At 38.1% G+C, this 22,583-nt stretch overlaps 1 protein-coding gene across 2 annotated transcripts; it reads right to left on the bottom strand.

Annotated features, from left to right (window-relative positions):
• Positions 1-503: 503 nt before the first annotated feature.
• On the bottom strand, positions 504-5,906 carry LOC110287673 (vomeronasal type-1 receptor 90-like). 2 transcript variants are annotated; one of them, XM_021154232.2, is made up of 2 exons: positions 5,685-5,906; positions 504-1,910 (listed from the first exon to the last, which is right to left on the bottom strand). In XM_021154232.2, exon 2 carries the CDS (start codon positions 1,856-1,858, stop codon positions 947-949), a length of 912 nt encoding a protein of 303 aa, XP_021009891.1. In that variant the 5' UTR covers positions 1,859-1,910; positions 5,685-5,906; the 3' UTR covers positions 504-946. The 2 variants fall into 2 exon arrangements, with proteins under 2 accessions (XP_021009891.1, XP_085695813.1); XM_085839687.1 differs by having other exon boundaries at positions 504-1,764; positions 5,685-5,889.
• Positions 5,907-22,583: the final 16,677 nt, after the last annotated feature.

The following is a 22,583-nucleotide window of genomic DNA, read 5'->3' as shown; positions in this document are numbered from 1 at the left end:
AGCTCCAAGGGGGCGGGGTATTGGTTAGTTCATATTGTTGTTCCACCTATAGGATTGCAGATCCCTTCAGCTCCTTGGGTACTATCTCTAGCTCCTCCATTGGGGATCCTGTGATCCATCCAATAGCTGACTGTGAGCATCCACTTCTGTGTTTGCCAGGCCCCGGCATAGTCTCACAAGAGACAGCTATATCTGGGTCTTTTCAGCAAAATCTTGTTAGTGTATGCATTGGTGTCAGCGTTTGGAAGCTGATTATGGGATGGATCCCTGGATATGACAGTCTCTAGATGGTCCATCCTTTCCTCTCAGCTAGCAAGGACATTCTTTTGAGTAAACTCAGCAGCAAGGGAATATTCATGGATCATAGGAAAGGAAATAGAACTCATGTGGAAAGATCAACTGTTACAATTAACTTAAGAACTCTAGAAATTGACAAGAGAAACAAAAAGAAATGTTTATGTGTAATGCAACAAATTTTATTTAAATGGTATAAAAAACCTTGCTTTGCTATTAGACAAATTTTTTATTGGATACTTTATTTATTTACATTTGAAATGTTATCCCCTTTCCAGATTACCCACCTCAGAAACTCCCTATCACATTCCCCCTCCTCCCACTTCTATGAGGGTGTGCAAAGAGAACTTCAGGCCAATTTCCCTATGAATATCAATGCAAAAATACTCAATAAAGTTCTTGCAAACCAATTCCAAGTATACATCAAGACAATTAAAGTTCTTTTAAAAGACTGTATTTTAGGGGGAAAACCCCACTGAGGCTATACAGAACGATTCTTTTTACTTATCTGTAAGACTAAATCCAAGGAATCCTATGATATCTTCTTACCTATGTGGGCACCAGAAATACAAACATACATACACACTTGCCACAGCACACACTGATAGAAATGAGTAATGAATTAGTAATTTTAAATAAAAGAAAAAGTCTTTTAAGAAAAACTATGGTGGTGCTTTGACTGAATATTTTTCAGCATAATTATTATTCTGTTATCAGAACTGATTTGTACCAAAGGGGTAACCGTGGGATAGGCATACATCATAAACTTCTGAAGAGTCAGGATGACTGGGTCATACATCCGTAACATTTCTGAGGTGAATGAGATGATGAAGTCCATCCAGTACAGGACAACAAAGAAAGACACCAGCAGCATGATGGTCTGCGTGGCCCTTTTCTCAGGGGATTCTCTCAAGTGGCTGAAGCTATGAAGATGCTTGCATTGCCTCTGATGCCTGAACAAGAAAATAACCATGTATACACTTGTGGTCAGCATGACTCCTACCAGAAACACATCTCTGGAGATTGATATTGTAAAAATCAGTCCCCTGATGATGTAGTTCATGGGTAAGAGTGAGCAGGATTTAGTGACCTGCATCTGGTTGGTCTCACTCACATTGGTAAAACCACCAACATAAAAGATCTGGTTAGTACTGAAGGAAAAATTGAAAAACCAAATACATAAGAAAACATGGGTCATGTATTTTCTTAGTTTTTGTTTAAATTTTGCCCACACAGAGTTATTGGGACTGATAGTGACAGCCTGGAACACACTCAGGAGGCAGGTGATGCAGATAGAGAGGCCTCTCATCACTCTGAATAAGTAGAATGTTGTCTTGCATTTGAAGTCATTCCCAATGTTCAGTGACTCAAATATGTCTGCAAGCAAAATATCCCCTCCAATGAGGACCACCATTATGTGAACAAAGGACAGTTGACAGGAGATCAGGTCTGTGGGCTTAGGTCTGTGACCTAGGATTATGAAAATATAGAAAAACAGAAGAACTATATTGGCTAGGACTCCAAGTCCGGTTTGGAAATAAAGAACATTTTTGAATGAGGACATAAGTGAAGAATGTATTCATCTTAACAGCATATTGGAAATTTATTTCATATATCTGAAAAAATAATAGAGCATACATCAAGCTTGTGATACACTGGAAAATATATTTATATCATAAGTCTATTTTTCCATATTAGTTCTTTATTAGCCTGTGGCTTTTTTTGATGACCCAGACTGTGCATCATAGTCTACATTTCTACATTCATTTCATGTTATAGATAATAAATGTATTCATACATATTTATATGAAATTTACAACTTGTGAACCTGTATTGCACCTAAGACTCATGCAAGAAAAATCCAATCCTATTGATTTAAAATGTCTCATTTTATTCCTAACATCTAAACAGTAGTTAGAAGCAAAGAGTATTATTCACATTTGTACAACTAAATAAACGTATGTTGATTTGGAAAATAGTCACAAAAGATATACATAAAACTGAGGTAATTCAGTTTTATATTTAATATTTACTGTGCTCTATTTTGCAAGTACATTTCGAGTCATAATTCTAATAAAATCATAGTGCTAATTCATGATAATCCCACTATTTTAATTAGCAAAATATCTTTCTCAATTCATGTATTTTTATGTTCCCTTTTCTGTGAAATCCAGACTACAAATTAAAGACATAGGTACAGGTAGAGATTACTAGTGGACTTTGCACACCCTATATCCATTACTTATGGTTATAAACGCTCATAGACATTTTGAATTTAGTTCCCATTCTCATCACCTTTTGTGAGACTTCAGGTTTAAAGCACTAACTATCAGCTTCAAAGACAAGTATTATTTTTCATTTGAGGGGGGATTGTAAATTGTTAATAGAATGGGGAGTTGTGGCTTTTCAGCTATCCATGTTAATATTTTACCTGCCTACCTCTTTCTTCTATAATTATCCCCTTCCACACTCTAAGACACCCCCCCCCTTTATTCTTTTCCTGATAAGACACTTGTACGCTGCAGTTCTGCTCTCTATTGCTCCAATGCACAGTCCTATGCTGCCATAGGTTCCGTTTTTCTTTCCTGGTTACTCTAGTTACTACACATTACATAATCTCATCTGAAAATGTGGAACTATGAGCCTCCAACAAGAGGGAACATGTGACACTAAGACAATCTCTATTTTCTATACATTATGACAAACATGGGCTTGCTGAAAATGATCACATAATGATGCTGTTTTGTAACTTCTATTTTGAAAGAGATTCCTTCCCATTCAGTGAAAAACAAGGTCCCCACTATTATCATAGGTCATTAGCACCCACACAACTTTTACACTTTTAAACAAGAGTCTTAACTTTGCTGCCCATGTGAGTTTCTTGTGAATGAATTGGAACTTAGTACTTTTTAATTAAGTCATATTAAATAATTAACTCATAGCTCTTACCTGATACTATTAAATAATTTAAATGCATGAACTCTTATTTGGAACTTAACTGTAGTGTAGGTGTAACTGGAAACATACAGGTATTGAGTAGAATATTATAACTTCACAGTTACAACCCAGTTCACTTGAGATGAAGCAGCAACAGCAGAAGTATCACTGCAGAGACTGTGGGGAAGCAATCATTTCTGAGCTTCATCACAAGTTGTATGGTGTTAGTTTGGAAAATATATGAGAATGTTGACTTCAAATGTGTGTGTGTGCACGTGTGTGTGTGTGTGTGTGTGTGTGTGTGTGTGTGTGTGCAAAAGAGAGGAGAGAGAGGATACAGAGACATAGAAATTATTGGACTACCAGGTCTAAGAATAGATAACAAGCATAGTGTGTTATAGAGCTGCTACTGTGTATATGTTTACATCACATGAATGAAAAATTGAGAGTCATCTCAAATATCTTCATGAACTAAAATGAACATAAAGGGAAATGGAGGTATGTCCTTTGTTTTCTGGGTGACCTGGTCAGATCCAAAATGGTCCTGCCTAGGGCACTAGTGCAGACTTAAAGTAAATTATTCAAAACTGAAAATTCTAGAATACTTGCAAAATGAACTCATGTTTCTAACAACTGGTTTTTATGTCACTGATACCCTGGGCCAGGAAATTAATGGTGGATACTGGCATTATTTTGTTCCATTTCATTCACAATAATATTATAATTTGACATTCTCAGTTTTCCACTTAGAATTTCTTTTACTTGTGTTTCTGTGTATGAGAGAAATGCAGACAGGCAGGCAGGCAGTCAGTCAGGCAGGCAGGCAGGCAGTCAGGCAGGCAGGCAGAGATAGGATCTCAACTAATTTCAGACTGACTTGAATCAAACCTATGATTCTCTTATCTTATCCTTGAAAGTGCTAGTACCATAGGCCTGTGCAACCACACCTGCCTTCATTCTCCATTTTAATCTCCTATATATATTAGTAACTGGCATTCCAGGGAAAAAATGAACTTCTGATATTCATTACCTACACTTAAATTACTTGCCTCTGTGTGTGTGTGTGTGTGTGTGTATTTTAGCAAGCAACTTTATTTTGTTACTGTTACAGAAAACCTTAGTGACTTACTTTAAATAATTTTTTAATTAGGTATTTTCTTCATTTACATTTCACATGCTATCCCAAAAGTCCCCCTTACCCTCCCCCGCCACTCCCCTACCCACCCACTCCCACTTCTTGGCCCTGGCTTTCCCCTGTACTGAGGCAAGACCAAGGGGCCTCTCTTCCCAATGATGGCCAACTAGGCCATCTTCTGCTATATATGCAGCTAGAGACATGAGCTAAATAATTTTATAATACTCAAGAATTATAAATATATTTCTCACTGCTAATGGAAAGCTTACTTAATATTATTCTGTTGCAATGCTACAAGGTTCAGTTTAGAAAATCTAAAATAAGAAAAAGGAGTTCATTTTAATAAAATAACTAATACTCTTAATGAAAATTACATTTGTGTAAGGATAACTTTACAAGCATTTAATAAATGAGGTGAGATTTCCAAATAATTTTGAATTGCCTATAAAATATCAACTATATGAGAAATAATTGTAATAGATTAAACAAACCTATGCAAAACATTTAAATCTTATATGATGCTAAGTGAGTTTTATGATCTCCTGTCATTAATTGAAACTTTCCTAATAATGCATCAATATATGCAAATGTAACACACTAGACAATTACTGATAAATACCACATTAGTTAATCTATTTTGTAACTTAAGTTTCATATAATAATTGCATACACTCAGTTAACTTGGGAATAGAGTAAAATGGAAAAATGCAAAACAAAATTCAAATGCATCAATATTATAAATCGACCCCTGCAAAATGATAAATGGTTTACACTTGGTTTTTACCTTCTGAATATAATACCTAGATGTTTTTACCATCTAAATATGATATCTAGATATCTAGATGTTTTGTTACAGAGATGGAAAGCTAACACAGATTTCCATACCTTGGTGGGACCATGAATTCTTAGAACACATACTCAATACAATCCTCTCTCAGAGAGGCTCCTTGAAATGTTAAGATGGAGTTACTTTTTAAATATATGTCAGTGTACATTCATTATAAAAAGGAATGCATAATACTCAATCAACATCTTTATTATATTTGCTTTTCCTATCTCTACCCATCCTGTTGCTAGACCCTGTCTACTCTTACATATAGAAGTGATCACACTTCATGAAACCTGAGTTCTTTTATTAATCATTACCCTGATATTCTTATGTCTGCAAGCATCTCAGGTTTACTATTAATACAATATAGCTCAAAAGTGAAATAGTAAACAGAAAATTCTGTAATTACTTATTACAGAATCCTGTTTCATTCTACCACCTACCTACTGCTCTCACTACAATGAAGAGAATTTTAAAAATAACACTCACCAACTGAGCCTCCCATAAAAATCCTTGTACAATGGGACCCTAAGAAGTAGTTATAAGGAAAAAATTTCATCAGCTCATCTCCCTCTAGATGTAGTTATCATGTCATCTGGAGAAGGTACTTCTGATCTTGAGGTTGTTATAAAATGGTACCATCAAGTGGAAAAGTGAATTTCTCTAATTCCAGGAGGGCAGTGGAGTGGCAATAGCTGAGCTCTGGGATTGTCATGCATAAATTATTCTCTTCAGGACATATATGTCTGTGTGAATTAATTGATCCCAGTTCTTGTGAATAATATCCCATTTAGAAGAAATATAAAAACAATTTAATTTCCCCAAGGTATTCATACTGCTTCCAAAGCATTTGTTGTGTCCTCTATACTTACCTAACAGTGACTTCAGTGTCTCATATAGAAATTAATATCTCATCTTCTAAAATTAGGAAAATGTCAATCCTCAACTAAGGGTAAACGATGTTTCTTACAGAGCACACATACAGGAGATAATATAACTGTATTATCAGCAGAAATCGGGTTGTGGGGATGGAATTGTAGCAGTTGGCAGACTGTATGCCTAGAAAGTACTTTGTATGTGGGACACTATTTAAAAAATCAAATCTTCAAATTATAAGCACAGGTGACAGATAAGAATAGCAAGTCAATGTCAAACATAAGAAATTCAATAGAATCATAGAAGTCACAAGCATATAATTTAAGAAGACCAAAGAATGCAAAAATAAATAATGACATAGGAGATCATAAAACTCACTTAGCATCATATAAGTTTTAAATGTTTTGCATAGATTTGTTTAATCTATTACAATTACTTCTCATATAGTAGGTATTTTATAGGCAATTCAAAATTATTTGGAGATCTCACCTCATTTACTAAATGCTTGTAAAGTTATCCTTACACAAATATAGTTTTCATTAGGAGCATTAGCTATTTTATTAAAATGAATTCCCTTTTCTTATTTTAGATTTTCTAAACTGAACCTTGTAGCATTGCAACAGAATAATATTAAGTAAGCTTTCCATTAGCAGTGAGAAATATATTTATAATTCTTGAGTATTATAAAATTATTTAGCTCATGTCTCTAGCTGCATATATAGCATAAGATGGCCTAGTTGGCCATCACTGGGAAGAGAGGCCCCTTGGTCTTGCAAACTTTATATGCCTCAGTACAATGCCCAGTCCTATGCTGCCATAGGTTCCGTTTTTTTTCCCCTCCTCAAATGAAAAATAGAACTTGTCATTATGGCTGAGAGTTAGTGCTTTAAACCTGAAGTCTCACAAAAAGGAATGAGAATGGGAACTAAACTTAAAATGTCTATGAGCCTTTATAACCTTAAGTAATGGATATAGGGTATGGAAAGTCAACTAGTAGTCTCCACCTGTACCTATGTCTTTAATTTGTCATCTGGATTTCACAGAAAAAGGACTTTTGGGATAGCATTGAAAATGTAAACGAGGAAAATACCTAATAAAAAAAATAAATTATTAAAAAAAAACCCAAAAACCAAACCCCCCAAACCAATAAATAAATAAAAAAAATAAAATAAAATCTGCATTTATAAAGAAGAAAGCCCATCCCCAGTCACACCAAGTTTCTTGATGTAGAGATGTGAACTTGTCAGAACAGCCTTTTAGCAGAAACTCACCAAATTCACAGTTTGTAGTAATCTCTGGAAATTCATGGAGATCCCTTTTGGCCTCAGGGCAGGTGGCAGGCAGTGTAACACCAAAGGAGAGTGATGAGAAGCAGCACAGCAGGTGGCTCCACCTCAGTGGCAACAGTCTGAACCAGCCTGCCTAGGCTGAAGGAGGGTACATTCTGTGACCTGGGCCAAGATGATAATCCCAGTTCTTCTTGTCTTTATATATCCAGTGCTGGGATGATAAGTGTTCACCACCTTACCTCATACTTAAATATGCCTTTTTTTTTAATTGAAAATAAGATTTTTTCAGACAATATAGTCTGATTAAGATTTCCCCTTCCCTTAGCCGGGCGTGGTGGCGCACACCTTTAATCCCAGCACTTGGGAGGCAGAGGCAGGCGGATTTCTGAGTTCGAGGCCAGCCTGGTCTACAAAGTGAGTTCCATGACAGCCAGGGCTACACAGAGAAACCCTGTCTCGAAAAAAAAAAAAAAAAACCCAAAAAAAAGATTTCCCCTTCCCCTATTTCTTCCAGTTCTTCCTCACCTCTTTCTCCATCTAGATCTACACCACTTTTTTCTCTGTTAGAAAACAAACAGGTCATCATGTATGTATGTGAATTCCTGGTGCCCACAGAGGTGAGGAGAGTACACGAAGTCCCTTGGAAATTGAACTTACAGCTGGTTATAAGGAAAACATGAATAAGATAAAAATATAAATGAATCAGAATAGGACAAAACAAATTGAAGAAAAAGTGCTAAAGTAACAGCACATCACACATAAACTGACAGAACCACACAAGTGCACACTCAAGAATCTCAAAGATTCCAAAACTAGGAGTCTTAATAGATATGCAAATGATCAGTAGAGACTCCATTAAGATTGTTTTCTTTTGGCCATGTATTTCAGGTCATGGAAGCTATCCTTATATGATGTGGTTTGTTTCTACAGAGAGACACCCTGGAGAAAACTAATTTTTTTTTTTTGCAAGTGGCTATCAAATGGAGATAGCTTCTGGGTTATGGGGGCCACATATATACTTCTGCTCTATGACCCCATCAGGTGCAGATATGTGCATATTGCCAGTCTTTGAATTTATATACGTGTCCCAATGAGCTGTGTTTAGAAGGCCTTGTTTTCTTGGTGTCTGTCATCCATTCTGACTTTTCTAGTCTTTCTATCACTTCTCTCCAAGAGTTCCCTGTGCTCTGAAGAGAAGAATTTGATGGAGATTCCCCATATAGGGCTGACTGTCTTAATACCTCTCACTCTCTATATTTTCTATCTGTGGGTCTCCATATCTATTCCCATCATCTGCTGAAGCAAGCTTCTGTGATGATAGTAGAGTAAGACTCATATTTACAAGTTTAACAGTATGTCATAAGGTGGCATTTTATTTGTTGCAAGAACACTAGTATTTGGTTTTCTTCATGTCTCCAGACCTATCTAATCTCATGTTCTTGACAACCCAAGCAGTGCTGGGTATGGTTTTGATCTCATGGATTCCATGCTTTAAATGAAATCAGAGATTGGCTGGTTACTCCCATAAGTTTTGGGCTGCTATTGTACCAGTGTACCTTACAGGCAAGTCACCATTTTAGACTGAAGATTTTGTAGCTGGTTTGGTGTTTACTTTTCTCCTTTGGTAGTGTGCATGTTAAGTTCCAGTACCATAATCTCTGATCTACAGGGGTGTAGGTTTCTCCACGTTTAAAGTGTCCTTTAAGTGCTGTCTTCAGAAATAGAGCCTTAACATCAGTCTGTGGAGAACACATAATAGCCTTAACAATACCTTGCACTATGAACATAGTGGAGCATGTGTCTTTATTACCAGTTGGAACATTTTACGGGTATATGCCCAGGAGAGGTATTGCTGGGTCTTCTGGTAGTACTATGTCCAATTTTCTGAGGAACCACCAGACTGACTTCCAGAGTCCCAGAGCTCATGTCTATAGCTGCATCTGTAGCAGAAGATGGCCTAGTTGGCCATCATTGGGAGGAGAGACCCCTAGGTCTTACAAAGTTTATATGCCCCAGTACAGGGGAACTCCAGGGCTAAGAAGTGGGTGTGGGCGGGAAGAGGAACAGGGCGGGGGGTATAGGGAACTTTTGGGATAGCTTTTGAAATGTAAATAAAGAAAATATCTAATAAAAATTACTAAAGAAAACAAAACAAAACAATACTTTGCACTATTTGAAAGTTCTGATGGAGCCCCTTTGGCTAACAATTTCACTAGATGTAATGATGTAATTAATTTGCAGTACTGGAAGGTTCATTTAACAATGAAAAATTTCATTTTGAGTTCCATCTTCCCTGTCATTTTGTGATTTCATTTAGCTTGCCTTTATATATGTATATATTTTTGAATGTTACAACTGTATTAAGTTTCTACATGATCCTTAACATTCCTCAGTTTAAACTGTCACTCCTAGTATTTATTTCTTTTCTTGCACCACTTCCTTTTCCTTGGATGATACTCCAAATTCAAATCCCTTCCATACATCCATAACTTTCTATTCTATAATCCCTTCCAAGCAAGAGGCATCCTTCCTCTCCTTCATATATTGCTGTAGACACTTCTGGCTTTGAAAGTTTACATGAGAAATTAGTTGTTTCTATTTTCCTGGAATTAGGGGACTTTACCTTTCCTTGTGATGGGACTTCTTTATTTGTGAGTTGCAGTTTTTCTTGTAGCACTTTTAATTTGCTTTTTAGTTCTTTATGCTTCTTGTTTTACCTATAGGATAAATGAGAATTTTTGATTCTGCTCTTATTTTTATGCCCGTGTGTATGCCTGTGTGTGAGCGCATGTGTGTGTTTTATATGAGTGTATCTTTGGAGAAGTTTTATTTTCTGATATAATGAAGGTCCTCTGTTAGCCATTGACCCGAGATTCATCTCCCTCAGCCGAGCCTATACTTTGAATGTTTGTTTTATTTCATTGTCTCCCGCATACATGACACTCTCTAGGCATGTGCTCTACGAACTGAGCTACTTTCCTATCCCTACAGCTTGATTCCTGTTACATTATCTCACTTCTGTTTGATCTTTAAAGAAAGTAACTTTCCTCAGGTGTGTTTGGAGGAGGTGACATTTTCTTAATTTTAACAAAAGAGATTTTAATTTCAAGGAGAGTCTCTGAAGCCACTGTCATGTAAGTGTGGAGGACACAACAAATGTTTGGGAAGGAGGATGGATACCTTGGGGTATCTAATTGCTTTTCCATGTCCTTTAAGTGGAATATTATTATTGTTAGTTTTGTTTGTTAAGAAGAACTGGGATAACCTAATCCATACAGACAGATATAGTTTGGGGAGAATGGCTCACACATGGACACCCAGAGCACAGCTGTTCCTACTCCACTGTTCTCATGGAATTAGGGAAGTTCACTTTTCCGTTTGATGGAACCATGTTGCAACAATTTCACTGTGAGAAGTGCTTTCTCCAGATGACATGATAACTGTGGGTCTACAGGGTGATGATCTGATTCCATTTCTTCCTTATAACTGCTTCTCAGGACCTCATTCTACAAGGATGTTTATCAAAGCCCAGTTGGGTAAATGTTTTTTTTTTTCACTTCATTAATAGTGAGAACAGTAATTAGGCAGTAGAATGAAGCAGTGTTTTTTATAATAAAAGATTATAGAATTATCTGCTTAGAATACTACTTTTGAGCCATACTGTATAATAAGCACACAACAGATGCTTGTAGACATAGAAGTATCATTGTAATGATTAATAAAAATGGACAGATTTCACTTAATGTGATCTATGAATATGTTTGTGACAGTAAGGTAGAGGCATTAGAATAAGGATAATGCAAGATGAATGGTGGCTAGAGAGAGGAAAGTCTGAAGTAGTGAAGATCATCACTGGGTATTATATATTAATTGAAAGTATCATAACACCCATCAGATTTTACAGTGGATGTGCACTGATATATATGTAAAAATAGCCCCATATGCAATATGTTAAGGAACATATTTGAAATGAGAATTTTATATAATTCAGTTTTTCACTCAAGTGATGTAATGGTGTTCTTGTTAGCAGCACTGGCACACACTATGCTATTGTTCTATTCCTAGGCCCAGTAGTCCAATAATTTCACACACACACACACACACACACACACACACACACGTATGTACACACACACACACACACGTATATACACACATACACACACTCATACACACACACATACACACACAGAGACACACATTTCCAATGAATATTCTTATATCTTTCACAAACTAATGTTATGTAACTTGTGCTCTGGGTATGATTGCTTCCCTAGTCTCTTCAGTGACACTTTTGCTGCTGCTTCTTCATCTCTGTGGAACTGGCTTGTAAGTGTGAGAATGTAATATTCTAGGCAGTGTCTGTGTACTTACAGTTACACCCGGTCTAAACTCAATTTTCAAAAACAATTCTTGCATTTAAATTATTTAAGGGTATCAGACAATGGCAATGAATTCATTTTAATCTTTTTTATTAGATATTTTCTTCTTTTACATTTCAAATGCTATCCCCAAAACCCTTCCCTGTGAGCATCAAATTCTTTATTTGCCAGGCACTTGCATAGCCTCACATGAGACAGCTATATCAGGGTCCTTTAGCAAATTCTTGATGGCATATGCACTAGTGTCTGGGTTTGGCAGCTGATTATGGGACAGATCCCTGGGTGGTGTAGTCTATGGATGGTCCATGCTTTCTTCTTAGCTCCAAACTTTGTCTCTGTAACTCCATTCCGTGGGTATTTTGTTCCCTATTCTAAGGAGGAATGAAGTATCCACACGTTGTGTCTTCCTTCTTCTTGTTATTCTTGTGTTTTAGAAATTGTATCTTGGGTTTCTATAAGTTTCTGGGCTAATATCCATTTATCAGGGAGTGCATATCAAGTGACTTCTTTTGTGATTGGGTTAACTCACTGTGATGGTTTGTATATCACTGGACCAGGGAGTGGCACCATCTGAAGGTGTGGCCTTGTTGGAATAGGTGTGGCCTGGTTGGAATGGGTGTGTCACTGTGGGTGTGGGTATAAGGTCCTCACCCTAGTTGCCTGGAAGTCAGTCTTCCACTAGCAGCATTTGGATGAAGATATAGAACTCTCAGCTCCTCCTGCACCATGCCTGCCTGGATACTGCCATGCTCCAACCTTGATGATAATGGACTGAACCTCTGAACCTGTAAGCCAGCCCCAATTAAATGTTGCTTTTTATAAGACTTGCCTTGGTCCTGGTATCTGTTCACAGCAGTAAAACCCTAACTAAGACAAATTGGTACCAGGAGTGGGGTATTGCTGTGATAGGCCTGACCATGTTTTTATTCGAAAGAATGTGGATTTGGGGACTTTGTATTTGGAAAGCAATGGAATGCTTTAAATGGGGCTTAATGGGTCATCCTAGTAGGAATATGGAAGACTTAATTGCTGGGAGTAATTTGAACTGTGTTGACCTGGCCCAAGAGATTTCAAAGGAGAAGAATTTCAGAATGTGGCATAAAGACTGGTTTTGTGGTATTTTGGTGAAGAGTGTGGCTACTTTTTGCCCTTGTCTGAAAAGTTTGCCTGAGGCTAAGGTGAAGAGACTTGGATTAATTGCATTGACAAAAGAAGTTTCAAAAAAGCCCAGCAGAGATTTTGTTCTCTGGTTAAGTCTCACAAAGAGAAGTTTGAACAAGCATAGCAAGCTTAGAAAGGCAAAATATAAAATAAATTGTTCAAATATTAAAGGAGTACCAGGAAGTGAAATGGAGCAAAATCTTGTGTTCTAGGAGATAACAGATTAAGGGAGTGGGACCTTGGGGCAAGATTCTACCCAGCTTAATTAGATCCAGGCATGGTGGTACACACCTTTAATCGAATACTGATCTCTGCATTCAAGGTCAATCTACAGAGCAAGAACCAGGATAGCCAAGCTTAGGCAGTGAAGGATTTAGAAAACATAAAGCTAATGATAATGTAATAGTACAAGGGGATCATGTTCTAGTTCCTGTAAGCAGCAGAACTCGGCAGCTTCAGCCACGTGGCTCTGGCTCTAGAGTTAAGAATGGAAGGAACTACTGGGAAAATTGATGGTGGTTAGCTGGAGCTAAGGAATTAGCAGTGATTAAGAAGAGACCAGCATCACTGAGGTGAAATCTTCTGGAAATTGTTTTCTGGGAGCACAAAGACGCTGTGTTCCAGAGATACCCGAGGTTGTACCTCATGCTGCGGCTGGACTTGGTAATGTGTAAGAGTCACTCAGGTGGTACTGCTTGTGAAAGAATGAAGGGATCATGGAGAGAAGCTGAGGCTTAGCACTGTGAGAGGCCAGGGAAGGCCATTGGAGAAAGTGAAGCCTCAGCTGTAGTTGATGGCCCAGGACTGAAGGGGTCATGCAAAGAATTTGAGGCTTGGCACCCTGAAGAGAGCCTATGAGAGGCTATTGGTGAAGCCTAGTTGGAGTGGAACACCCCAATGTATTGGAGATGTCAGTACCATGGGATGATCACCAAGAACAGCAGCCGTAGTGGAGTGGATCATCCTGAGCTTAGAGTGCTACAGAGGGCAGAGCTGGAAAAGTGAGACCAGCCCTTAGGAGGAGTCCAAAAGATCAAGTGGAATCCCAGACACTGAAACAAGAAGCTGTAACATTGAAATTGCCTTGGAGACTCACAGATGTTAAAGATGCCAGAGCTATGGGATACATGCTGAGGAAAGCTGCTAACAGGGAGTAGAACCAGCCCAGGAGAAAGCAGTTTGTCGCAATCAACAAAGATGAAAAAGGAGTGGAGATCTGAAGACCGCTTTGACATCAGCCATGGAGATGCAGAGTTTGGAGTTTGCCCAGCTGGTTTCCTGCCTTGCTTTGGGGATTACAGTTAATTAAGTTGAATGAATCTCAGAAGAGACCTTGAACTTTGGACTTTTAACATTGTTGCAACTGTTATAGACGATGAGGACTTTGAAAGTTGGACTAAATGCATTTTGCATTATGCTATGTTTAAGTATGGCCCCCATAAAGTCATGTTTTTGAACAAGTCTATGGGGACCAGGGAGTGGAATGTGATGGTTTGTATATCACTGGACCAGGGAGTGGCACCATCTGAAGGTGTGGCCTTGTTGGAATAGGTGTGGCCTGGTTGGAATGGGTGTGTCACTGTGGATGTGGGTATAAGGTCCTCACCCTAGTTGCCTGGAAGTCAGTCTTCCACTAGCAGCATTTGGATGAAGATATAGAACTCTCAGCTCCTCCTGCACCATGCCTGCCTGGATACTGCCATGCTCCAACCTTGATGATAATGGACTGAACCTCTGAACCTGTAAGCCAGCCCCAATTAAATGTTGCTTTTTATAAGACTTGCCTTGGTCCTGGTATCTGTTCACAGCAGTAAAACCCTAACTAAGACACTCACTAAGGATGATATCCTCCAGATACATCCATTTGCTTAAGAATTTCATAAATTCATCCTTTTTAATAGCTGCGTAGTACTCCATTGTGTAAATGTAGCACATTTTCTGTATCCATTCCTCTGTTGAGGGACATCTGGGTTCTTTCCAGCTTCAGGCTATGATTGATAAGGCTGCTATGAACATAGTGGAGCATGTGTCTGTATTACAAGTTGGAACATCTTTGGGGAATATGCCCAGGAGAGATATTGCTGGATCTTCCAGTAGTACTATGCCCAGTTTTCGAAGGAACAGCCAGTCTGACTTCCAGAGTGGTTGTACACACTTGCAATCCCACCAGCAATGGAGAAGTGTTAATCTTTCTTCACATCCTCGCCAGCATCTGCTGTCACCTGAATTTTTGATCTTAGCCATTCTGATTGGTGTGAGGTGTAATCTCAAGGTTGTTTTGATTTGTATTTCCATGATTATTAAAGATGTTGAACATTTTTTCAAGTGCTTCTCAGCCCTTCGGTTTTACTCAGTTGAGAATTCTTTGTTTATCTGTCTACCCCATTTTTTAATTGCTTTATTTGAATTTCTGGAGTCCAGCTTCTTGAGCTCTTTATATATATTGGATATTAGTCCCCTATCAGATTTAGGATTGGTAAAAATATTTTCCAAATCTGTTGGTGGCCTTTTTGTCTTATTGACAGTGTCTTTCGCCTTACAGAAGCTTTGCAATTTCATGAGGTCCCATTTGTCAATCTTGATCTTACTTACAGCACAAGGTATTGCTGTTCTGTTAAGGAATTTTTCCCCGTGCCCATATCCTCGAAGCTTTTCCTCACTTTCATCTCTATAAATTTCAGTGTCTCTGGTTTTATGTGGAGTTCTTTGATCCACTTAGACTTGAGCTTTGTACAAGGAGATAAGAACGGAACAATTAGCATTCTTCTTTATGATAACTGCCAGTTGTGCCAGTACCATTTTTTGAAAATGCTGTCTTTTTTTCTACTGCATGTTTTTAGCTTCCTTGTCATAGGTCAAGTGATCATAGGTGTGTGGATTCATTTCTGGGTCTTCAATTTTATTCCATTGATCTACCTGTCTATCACTGTACCAGTACCTTGCAGTTTTTAATCACAATTGATGTGTAGTACATCTAGAGGTCAGGCATGGTGATTCCACCAGAGGCTCTTTTATTGTTGGTAATAGTTTTTGCTATCCTAGGTTTTTTAATTATTCCAGATGAATTTGCAAATTGCCCTTTCTAACTCAGTGAAGAATTGCGTTGAAATTTTGATGAAGATTGCATTGAATCTGTAGATTGCTTTTGGCAGGATAGACATTTTGACTATATTAATTCTGCCAATCCATGAGCATGGGAGATCTTTCCAACTTCTGAGATCTTCAATTTCTGTCTCCAGAGACTTGAAGTTCTTATCATACAGATATTTCACTTCCTTAGTTAGAGTCACACAAAGATATTTTATATTTTTCGTAACTATTGTGAAGGGTGTTGTTTCCCTAAGTTTTTTCTCAGCCCAGTTCTCCTTTATGTAGAGAAAGGACATTGATTTGTTTGAGTTAATTTTATATCCAGATATTGCACTGAAGCTGTTTATAAGGTTTAGTTCTCTGGTGGAATTTTTAGGGTCAGTTATATATACTATCATATCATCTGCAAATAGTGATATTTTGACTTCTTCCTTGCCAATTTGTATCCCCCTGACCTCCTTTTGTTGTTGAATTGCTCTGGCTAGGACTTCAAGTACTATATTGAATAGGTAGAGAGAAAGTGGGCAGTCACTGTACCAGTACCTTGTCTCTGATTTTAGGGGTTTGATTGGAGTTTCTCTCCATTTAGTTTGATGTTGGCTACTGGTTTGCTGTAGATTGCTTTTATTATGTTTAGGTATGGGTCTTGAATTCCTGATCTTTCCAAGAGTTTTATCATGAATGGGTGTTGGATTTTTCAAATGCTTTCTCCACATCTAACGAGATGATCATGTGTTTTTTTTCCTTTGAGGTTGTTTACATAGGGGATTATGTAGATTGATTTCCATATATTAAACAATCTCTGCTTCTCTGGGATGAAGCCTACTTGGTCATGATGGATGAGCTTTTTGATGTGTTCTTTGATTTGGTTTGCAAGGATTTTATTGAGTATTTTTGCATCTACATTCAGAAGGGAAAGTGGTCGGAAGTTCTCTTTCTTTGTTGGATTTTTCTGTGGTTTAGGTATCACAGTAATTGTGGCTTCATAGAATGAATTGAGTAGAGTACCTTCTAATTCTATTTTGTTGAATAGTTTGAGGAGAGTTGGAATTAGGTCTTCTTTGAAGGTCTGATAGAACTCTGCACTAAACCCATCTGGTCCTGGGCTTTTTTTGGTTGGGAGACTATTGATGACTGCTTCTATTTCTTTAGGGGAAATGGGACAGTGTTCTATTAGTGTCTGTATAACATCTGTCCAGGAACTTCTGGCTTTCATAGTCTCTGGTGAGAAGTCTGGTGTAATTCTATTAGGTCTGTCTTTATATGTTTTTTGACCTCTTTCTCTTACTGCTTTTAATATTCTGTCTTTACTTAATGCATTTGTTGTTCTGATTATTATGTGTCAGGAGGCATTTCTTTTCTGGTCCAGTCTATTTGAGTTCTGTAGGCTTCTTGCATGTTCATGGGCATCTCTTTCTTTAGGCTTCGGATATTTTCTTCTATAATTTTGTTGAAGATATTTACTGGCCTTTTAAGTTGGAAATCTTCATTCTAATCTACTCCTATTATCTTAGGTTTGGTCTTATTTCCATTTTGCATCTTCTTTGATTGTTGTGCCCATGTTCTCTATGGAATCTTCTGCACCTGAGATTCTCTCTTCCATCTCTTGTATTCTGTTGCATATGTTCACATCTATGGTTCCAGATTTCTTTCCTAGGATTTCTATCTCTTGATTTGTCTCACTTTGGGTTTTGTTTATTCTTTCTACTTCCCTTTTTAGGTCGTGGATCGTTTTGTTCAATTCTATCACCTGTTTGGTTGTGTTTCCCTGTACTTCTTTAAGGACTTCTACCTCTTTAGCAGTGTTCTCCTGTCTTTCCTTTTTTTAAAAATTAGGTATTTTCCTCATTTACATTTCCAATGCTATCCCAAAAGTCCCCCATACCAACCTCCCCATTCCCCTACACACCCACGCCCCCTTTTGGGTCCTGGCGTTCCCCTGTACTGGGGCATATAAAGTTTGCAAGTCCAATGGGACTCTCTTTCCAGTGATGGCTGACTAGGCCATCTTTTGATACATATGCAGCTAGAGACAAGGGATCCGGGGTACTGGTTAGTTCACATTGTTGATCCACCTATAGGGTTGCAGTTATCTTTAGTTCCTTGGGTGCTTTCTCTAGCTCCTCCATTGAGGGGTCCTGTGATCCATTCAATAGCTGACTGTGAGCATCCACTTCTGTGTTTGCTAGGCCCCGGCATAGTCTCACAAGAGACAGCTATATCTGGGTGCTTTCAGCAAAATCTTGCTAGTGTATGCAATGGTATCAGCGTTTGGAAGCTGATTATGGGATGGATCCCTGGATATGGCAATCACTAAATGGTCCATCCTTTAGTCACAGATCCAAATTTTCTCTCTGTAACTCCTTCCATGGGTGTTTTGTTCCCAATTCTAAGAAGGGGCAAAGTGTCCAGACTTTGGTTTTCCTTCTTCTTGAGTTTCATGCGTTTAGCATATTATGTCTTATATCTTGGGTATCCCAAGTTTCTGGGCTAATATCCACTTATCAGTGAGTACATATTGTGTGAGTTCCTTTGGATTGGGTTACCTCACTCAGGATGATGCGCTATAGGTCCATCCATTTGCCTAGGAATTTCATAAATTCATTCATTTTTAATAGCTGAGTAGTACTCCATTGTGTAAATGTACCACATGTTCTGTATCCACTCCTCTGTTGAGGGGCATCTTGGTTCTTTCCAGCTTCTGGCTATTATAAATAAGGCTGCTATGAACATAGTGAAGCATGTGTCCTTCTTACCAGTTGGGACATCTTCTGGATATATGCCCAGGAGAGGTGTTGCTGGATCCTCCGGTAGTACTATGTCCAATTTTCTGAGGAACCACCAGACTGATTTCCAGAGTGGTTGTACAAGCTTGCAATCCCACCAACAATGGAGGAGTGTTCCTCTTTCACCACATCCTCGCCAGCATCTGCTGTCACCTGAATTTTTGATCTTAGCCATTCTGACTGGTGTGAGGTGGAATCTCAGGGTTGTTTTGATTTGCATTTCCCTGATGATTAAGGATGTTGAACATTTTTTCGGTGCTTCTCTGCCATTCGGTACTCCTCAGTTGAGAATTCTTTGTTCACTTCTGAGCCCCATTTTTTAATAGGGTTATTTGAATTTCTGGAGTCCACCTTCTTGAGATCTTTATATATATTGGATATTAGTCCCCTGTCTGATTTGGGATAGGTAAAGATCCTTTCCCAATCTTTTGGTGGTCTTTTTGTCTTATTGACAGTGTCTTTTGCCTTGCAGAAGTTTGCAATTTTATGAGGTCCCATTTATTGATTCTCGATCTTACAACACAAGCCATTGATGTTCTATTCAGGAATTTTTCCCCTGTACCCATATCTTCGAGACTTTTCCCTACTTTCTCCTCTATAAATTTCAGTGTCTCTGGTTTTATGTGGAGTTCCTTAATCCACTTAGATTTGACCTTAGTACAAGCAGATAGAAATGGATCAATTTGCATTCTTCTACATGATAACCGCCAGTTGTGCCAGCACCATTTGTTGAAAATGCTGTCTTTTTTCCACTGGATGGTTTTAGCTCCCTTGTCAAAGATCAAGTGACCATAGGTGTGTGGGTTCATCTCTGGGTCTTCAATTCTGTTCCATTGGTCTACTTGTCTGTCACAATACCAGTACCATGCAGGTTTTTTTTTTTTATCACAATTGCTCTGTAGTAGAGCTTTAGATCGGGCATGGTGATTCCACCAGAGGTTCTTTTATCCTTGAGAAGAGTTTTTGCTATCCTAGGTTTTTTTGTTATTCCAGATAAATCTGCCGATTGCTCTTTCTAATTTGTTGAAGAATTGAGTTGGAATTTGGATGGGGATTGTATTGAATCTGTAGATTGCTTTTGGCAAGATAGCCAATTTTACTATATTGATCCTGCCAATCCATGAGCATGGGAGATCTTTCCATCTTCTGAGATCTTCTTTAATTCTTTCTTCAGAGACATGAAGTTCTTATCATACAGATCTTTCACTTCCTTAGTTAGAGTCACACCAAGGTATTTTATATTATTTGTGACTATTGAGAAGTATGTTGTTTCCCTAATTTCTTTCTCAGCCTGTTTATCCTTTGTGTAGAGAAAGGCCATTGACTTGTTTGAGTTAGTTTTATATCCAGCTACTTCATTGAATCTGTTTATCAGGCTTAGGAGTTCTCCGATGGAATTTTTAGGGTCACTTATATATACTATCATATCATCTGCAAATAGTGATATTTTGACTTCTTCCTTTCCAATTTTTATCCCCTTGATCTCCTTTTGTGGTCGAATTGCTCTGGCTAGGACTTCAAGTACAATGTTGAGTAGGTAGGGAGAGAGTGGACAGCCTTGTCTAGTCCCTGATTTTAGTGGGATTGCTTCCAGCTTCTCACCATTTATTTATTTATTTTGATGTTGGCTACTATTTTGCTGTAGATTGCTTTTATCATGTTTAGGTATGGGCCTTGAATTCCTGATCTTTTTTGGGGGGGGTCTTTTGTGGTTTAGGTATCAGAGTAATTGTGGCTTCATAGAATGATTTGGGTAGAGTACCTTCTGTTTCTATTTTGTGGAATAGTTTGTGAAGAACTGGGATTAGATTTTCTTTGAAGGTATGATAGAACTCTGCACTAAACCCATCTGGTCCTGGCCTTTTTTGGTTGGGAGACTCTTAATGACTGCTTCTATTTCTTTAGGGGATATGGGACCGTTTAGATCATTAACCTGATCTTGATTTAACTTTGGTACCTGGTATATGTCTAGAAACTTGTCCATTTCATCCAAGCTCTCCAGTTTTGTTGAGTATAGTCTTTTGTAGAAGGATCTGATGCTGTTTTGGATTTCTTCAGGATCTATTGTTATGTCTCCCTTTTCATTTCTGATTTTGTTTATTAGAATACTTTCCCTATGCCCTCTAGTGAGTCTGGCTAAGGGTTTATCTATCTTGTTGATTTTCTCAAAGAACCAGCTCCTCGATTGGTTGATTCTTTGAGTAGTTGTTCTTGTTTCCACTTGGTTGATTTCACCCCTGAGTTTGATTATTTCCTGCTGTCTACTCCTCTTGGGTGAATTTGCTTCCTTTCGTTCTAGAGCTTTTAGGTGAGTTGTCAAGCTGCTAATGTGTGCTCTCTCTAGTTTCTTTTTGGAGGCACTCAGAGCTATGAGTTTTCCTCTTAGAAATGCTTTCATTGCGTCCCATAAGTTTGGGTATATTGTAGCTTCATTTTCATTAAACTCCAAAAAGTCCTTAATTTCTTTCTTTATTCCTTCCTTGACCAAGTTATCATTGAGAAGAGTTTTGTTTAGTTTCCACCTGAGTGTTGGCTTTCTATTATTTATTTTGTTATTGAAGATCAGCCTTAGTCCATGGTGATCTGATAGGATGCATGGGTAAATTTCAATATTTTTTTAGATGTTGAGGCTTGTTTTGTGACCAATTATATGGTCAATTTTGGAGAAGGTACCGTGAGGTGCTGAGAAGAAGGTATATTTTACCTTTGATGAGTATGAAGTGCCCTTCCTTGTCTTTTTTGATGACTTTGGGTTGGAAGTCGATTTCATTAGATATTAGGATGGCTACTCCAGCTTGTTTCTTCCTACCATTTGCTTGGTAAAATTGTTTTCCAGCCTTTCATTCTGAGGTAGTGTCTATCTTTTTCTCTGAGATGAGTTTCTTGTAAGCAGCAAAATGTTGGGTCCTGTTTGTGTAGCCAGTCTGTTAGTCTATGTCTTTTTATTGGGGAGTTGAGTCCATTGATATTAAGAGATGTTATGGGAAGTAATTGTTGCTTCCTTTTATTTTTGTTGTTAGAGTTGGCATTCTGTTCTTGTGGCAGTCTTCTTTTTGGTTTGTTGAGGGATTTCCTTCTTGCTTTTCTAGGACTTGGTTTCCATCCTTGTATTGGTTTTTTCTGTTATTATCCTTTGAAGGGCTGGATTTGTCGAAAGGTAATGTGTGAACTTGTTTTTCTCGTGGAATACTTTTGTTTCTCCATCTATGGTAATTGACAGTTTGGCTGGGTTTCTATCTCCAGTGTTGCCTCACTGTTTGGTTTTCTTTACTGTGTCTACTTCCCTTTTTAGGTCTAGTATGGTTTTGTTCATTTACATCACCTGTTTGGATGTGTTTTCCTGTTTTTCTTTAAGGACTTCTACCTGTTTGGTTCTGTTTTCTTGTTTTTCTTTAAGTACTTGTAACTCTTTAGCAGTGTTTCCTGTATTTCTTTAAGGTAGTTATTAAAGTCCTTCTGGATGTCTAGGTTTTCCGGTGTGTTGGGGTGCCCTGGACTGGGCAAAGTGGGAGTGCTGGGTTCTTATGATGGTGAGTGGTCTTGGTTTCTTTTAGTAAGATTGTTACGTTTACCTTTCACCATCTGGTAATCTCTGGAGTTAGTTTTTATAGTTGTCTTTGTTTAGAGATTGTTCCTCTGGTGATTCTGTTAGCCTCTATCAGCAGACATGGGAGACTAGCTCTCTCCTCTGACTTTCAGTGATCAGAGCAGTCTCTGCAGGCAAGCTTACCTCTTACAGGGAAGGTGCACAGTTATCTGGCATTTGAACCTCTTCTTGGCAGAAGATGAAGGGCCAAAACAGGA

Source organism: Mus caroli, unplaced genomic scaffold, assembly GCF_978045245.1.
Source record: "Mus caroli unplaced genomic scaffold, Mus_caroli_1 scaffold_7, whole genome shotgun sequence".
NCBI classification, from domain to species: Eukaryota; Metazoa; Chordata; class Mammalia; order Rodentia; family Muridae; genus Mus; species Mus caroli.
The sequence above is the reverse complement of the archived record's forward strand: the minus strand, read 5'-3'. Positions and strand labels throughout refer to the sequence as shown.

What these genes read in the sequence shown, in the direction of transcription:
- LOC110287673 (XM_021154232.2), bottom strand. Translation starts at nt 1,858, where the DNA reads ATGTCCTCATTCAAAAATGTTCTTTATTTCCAAACCGGACTTGGAGTC.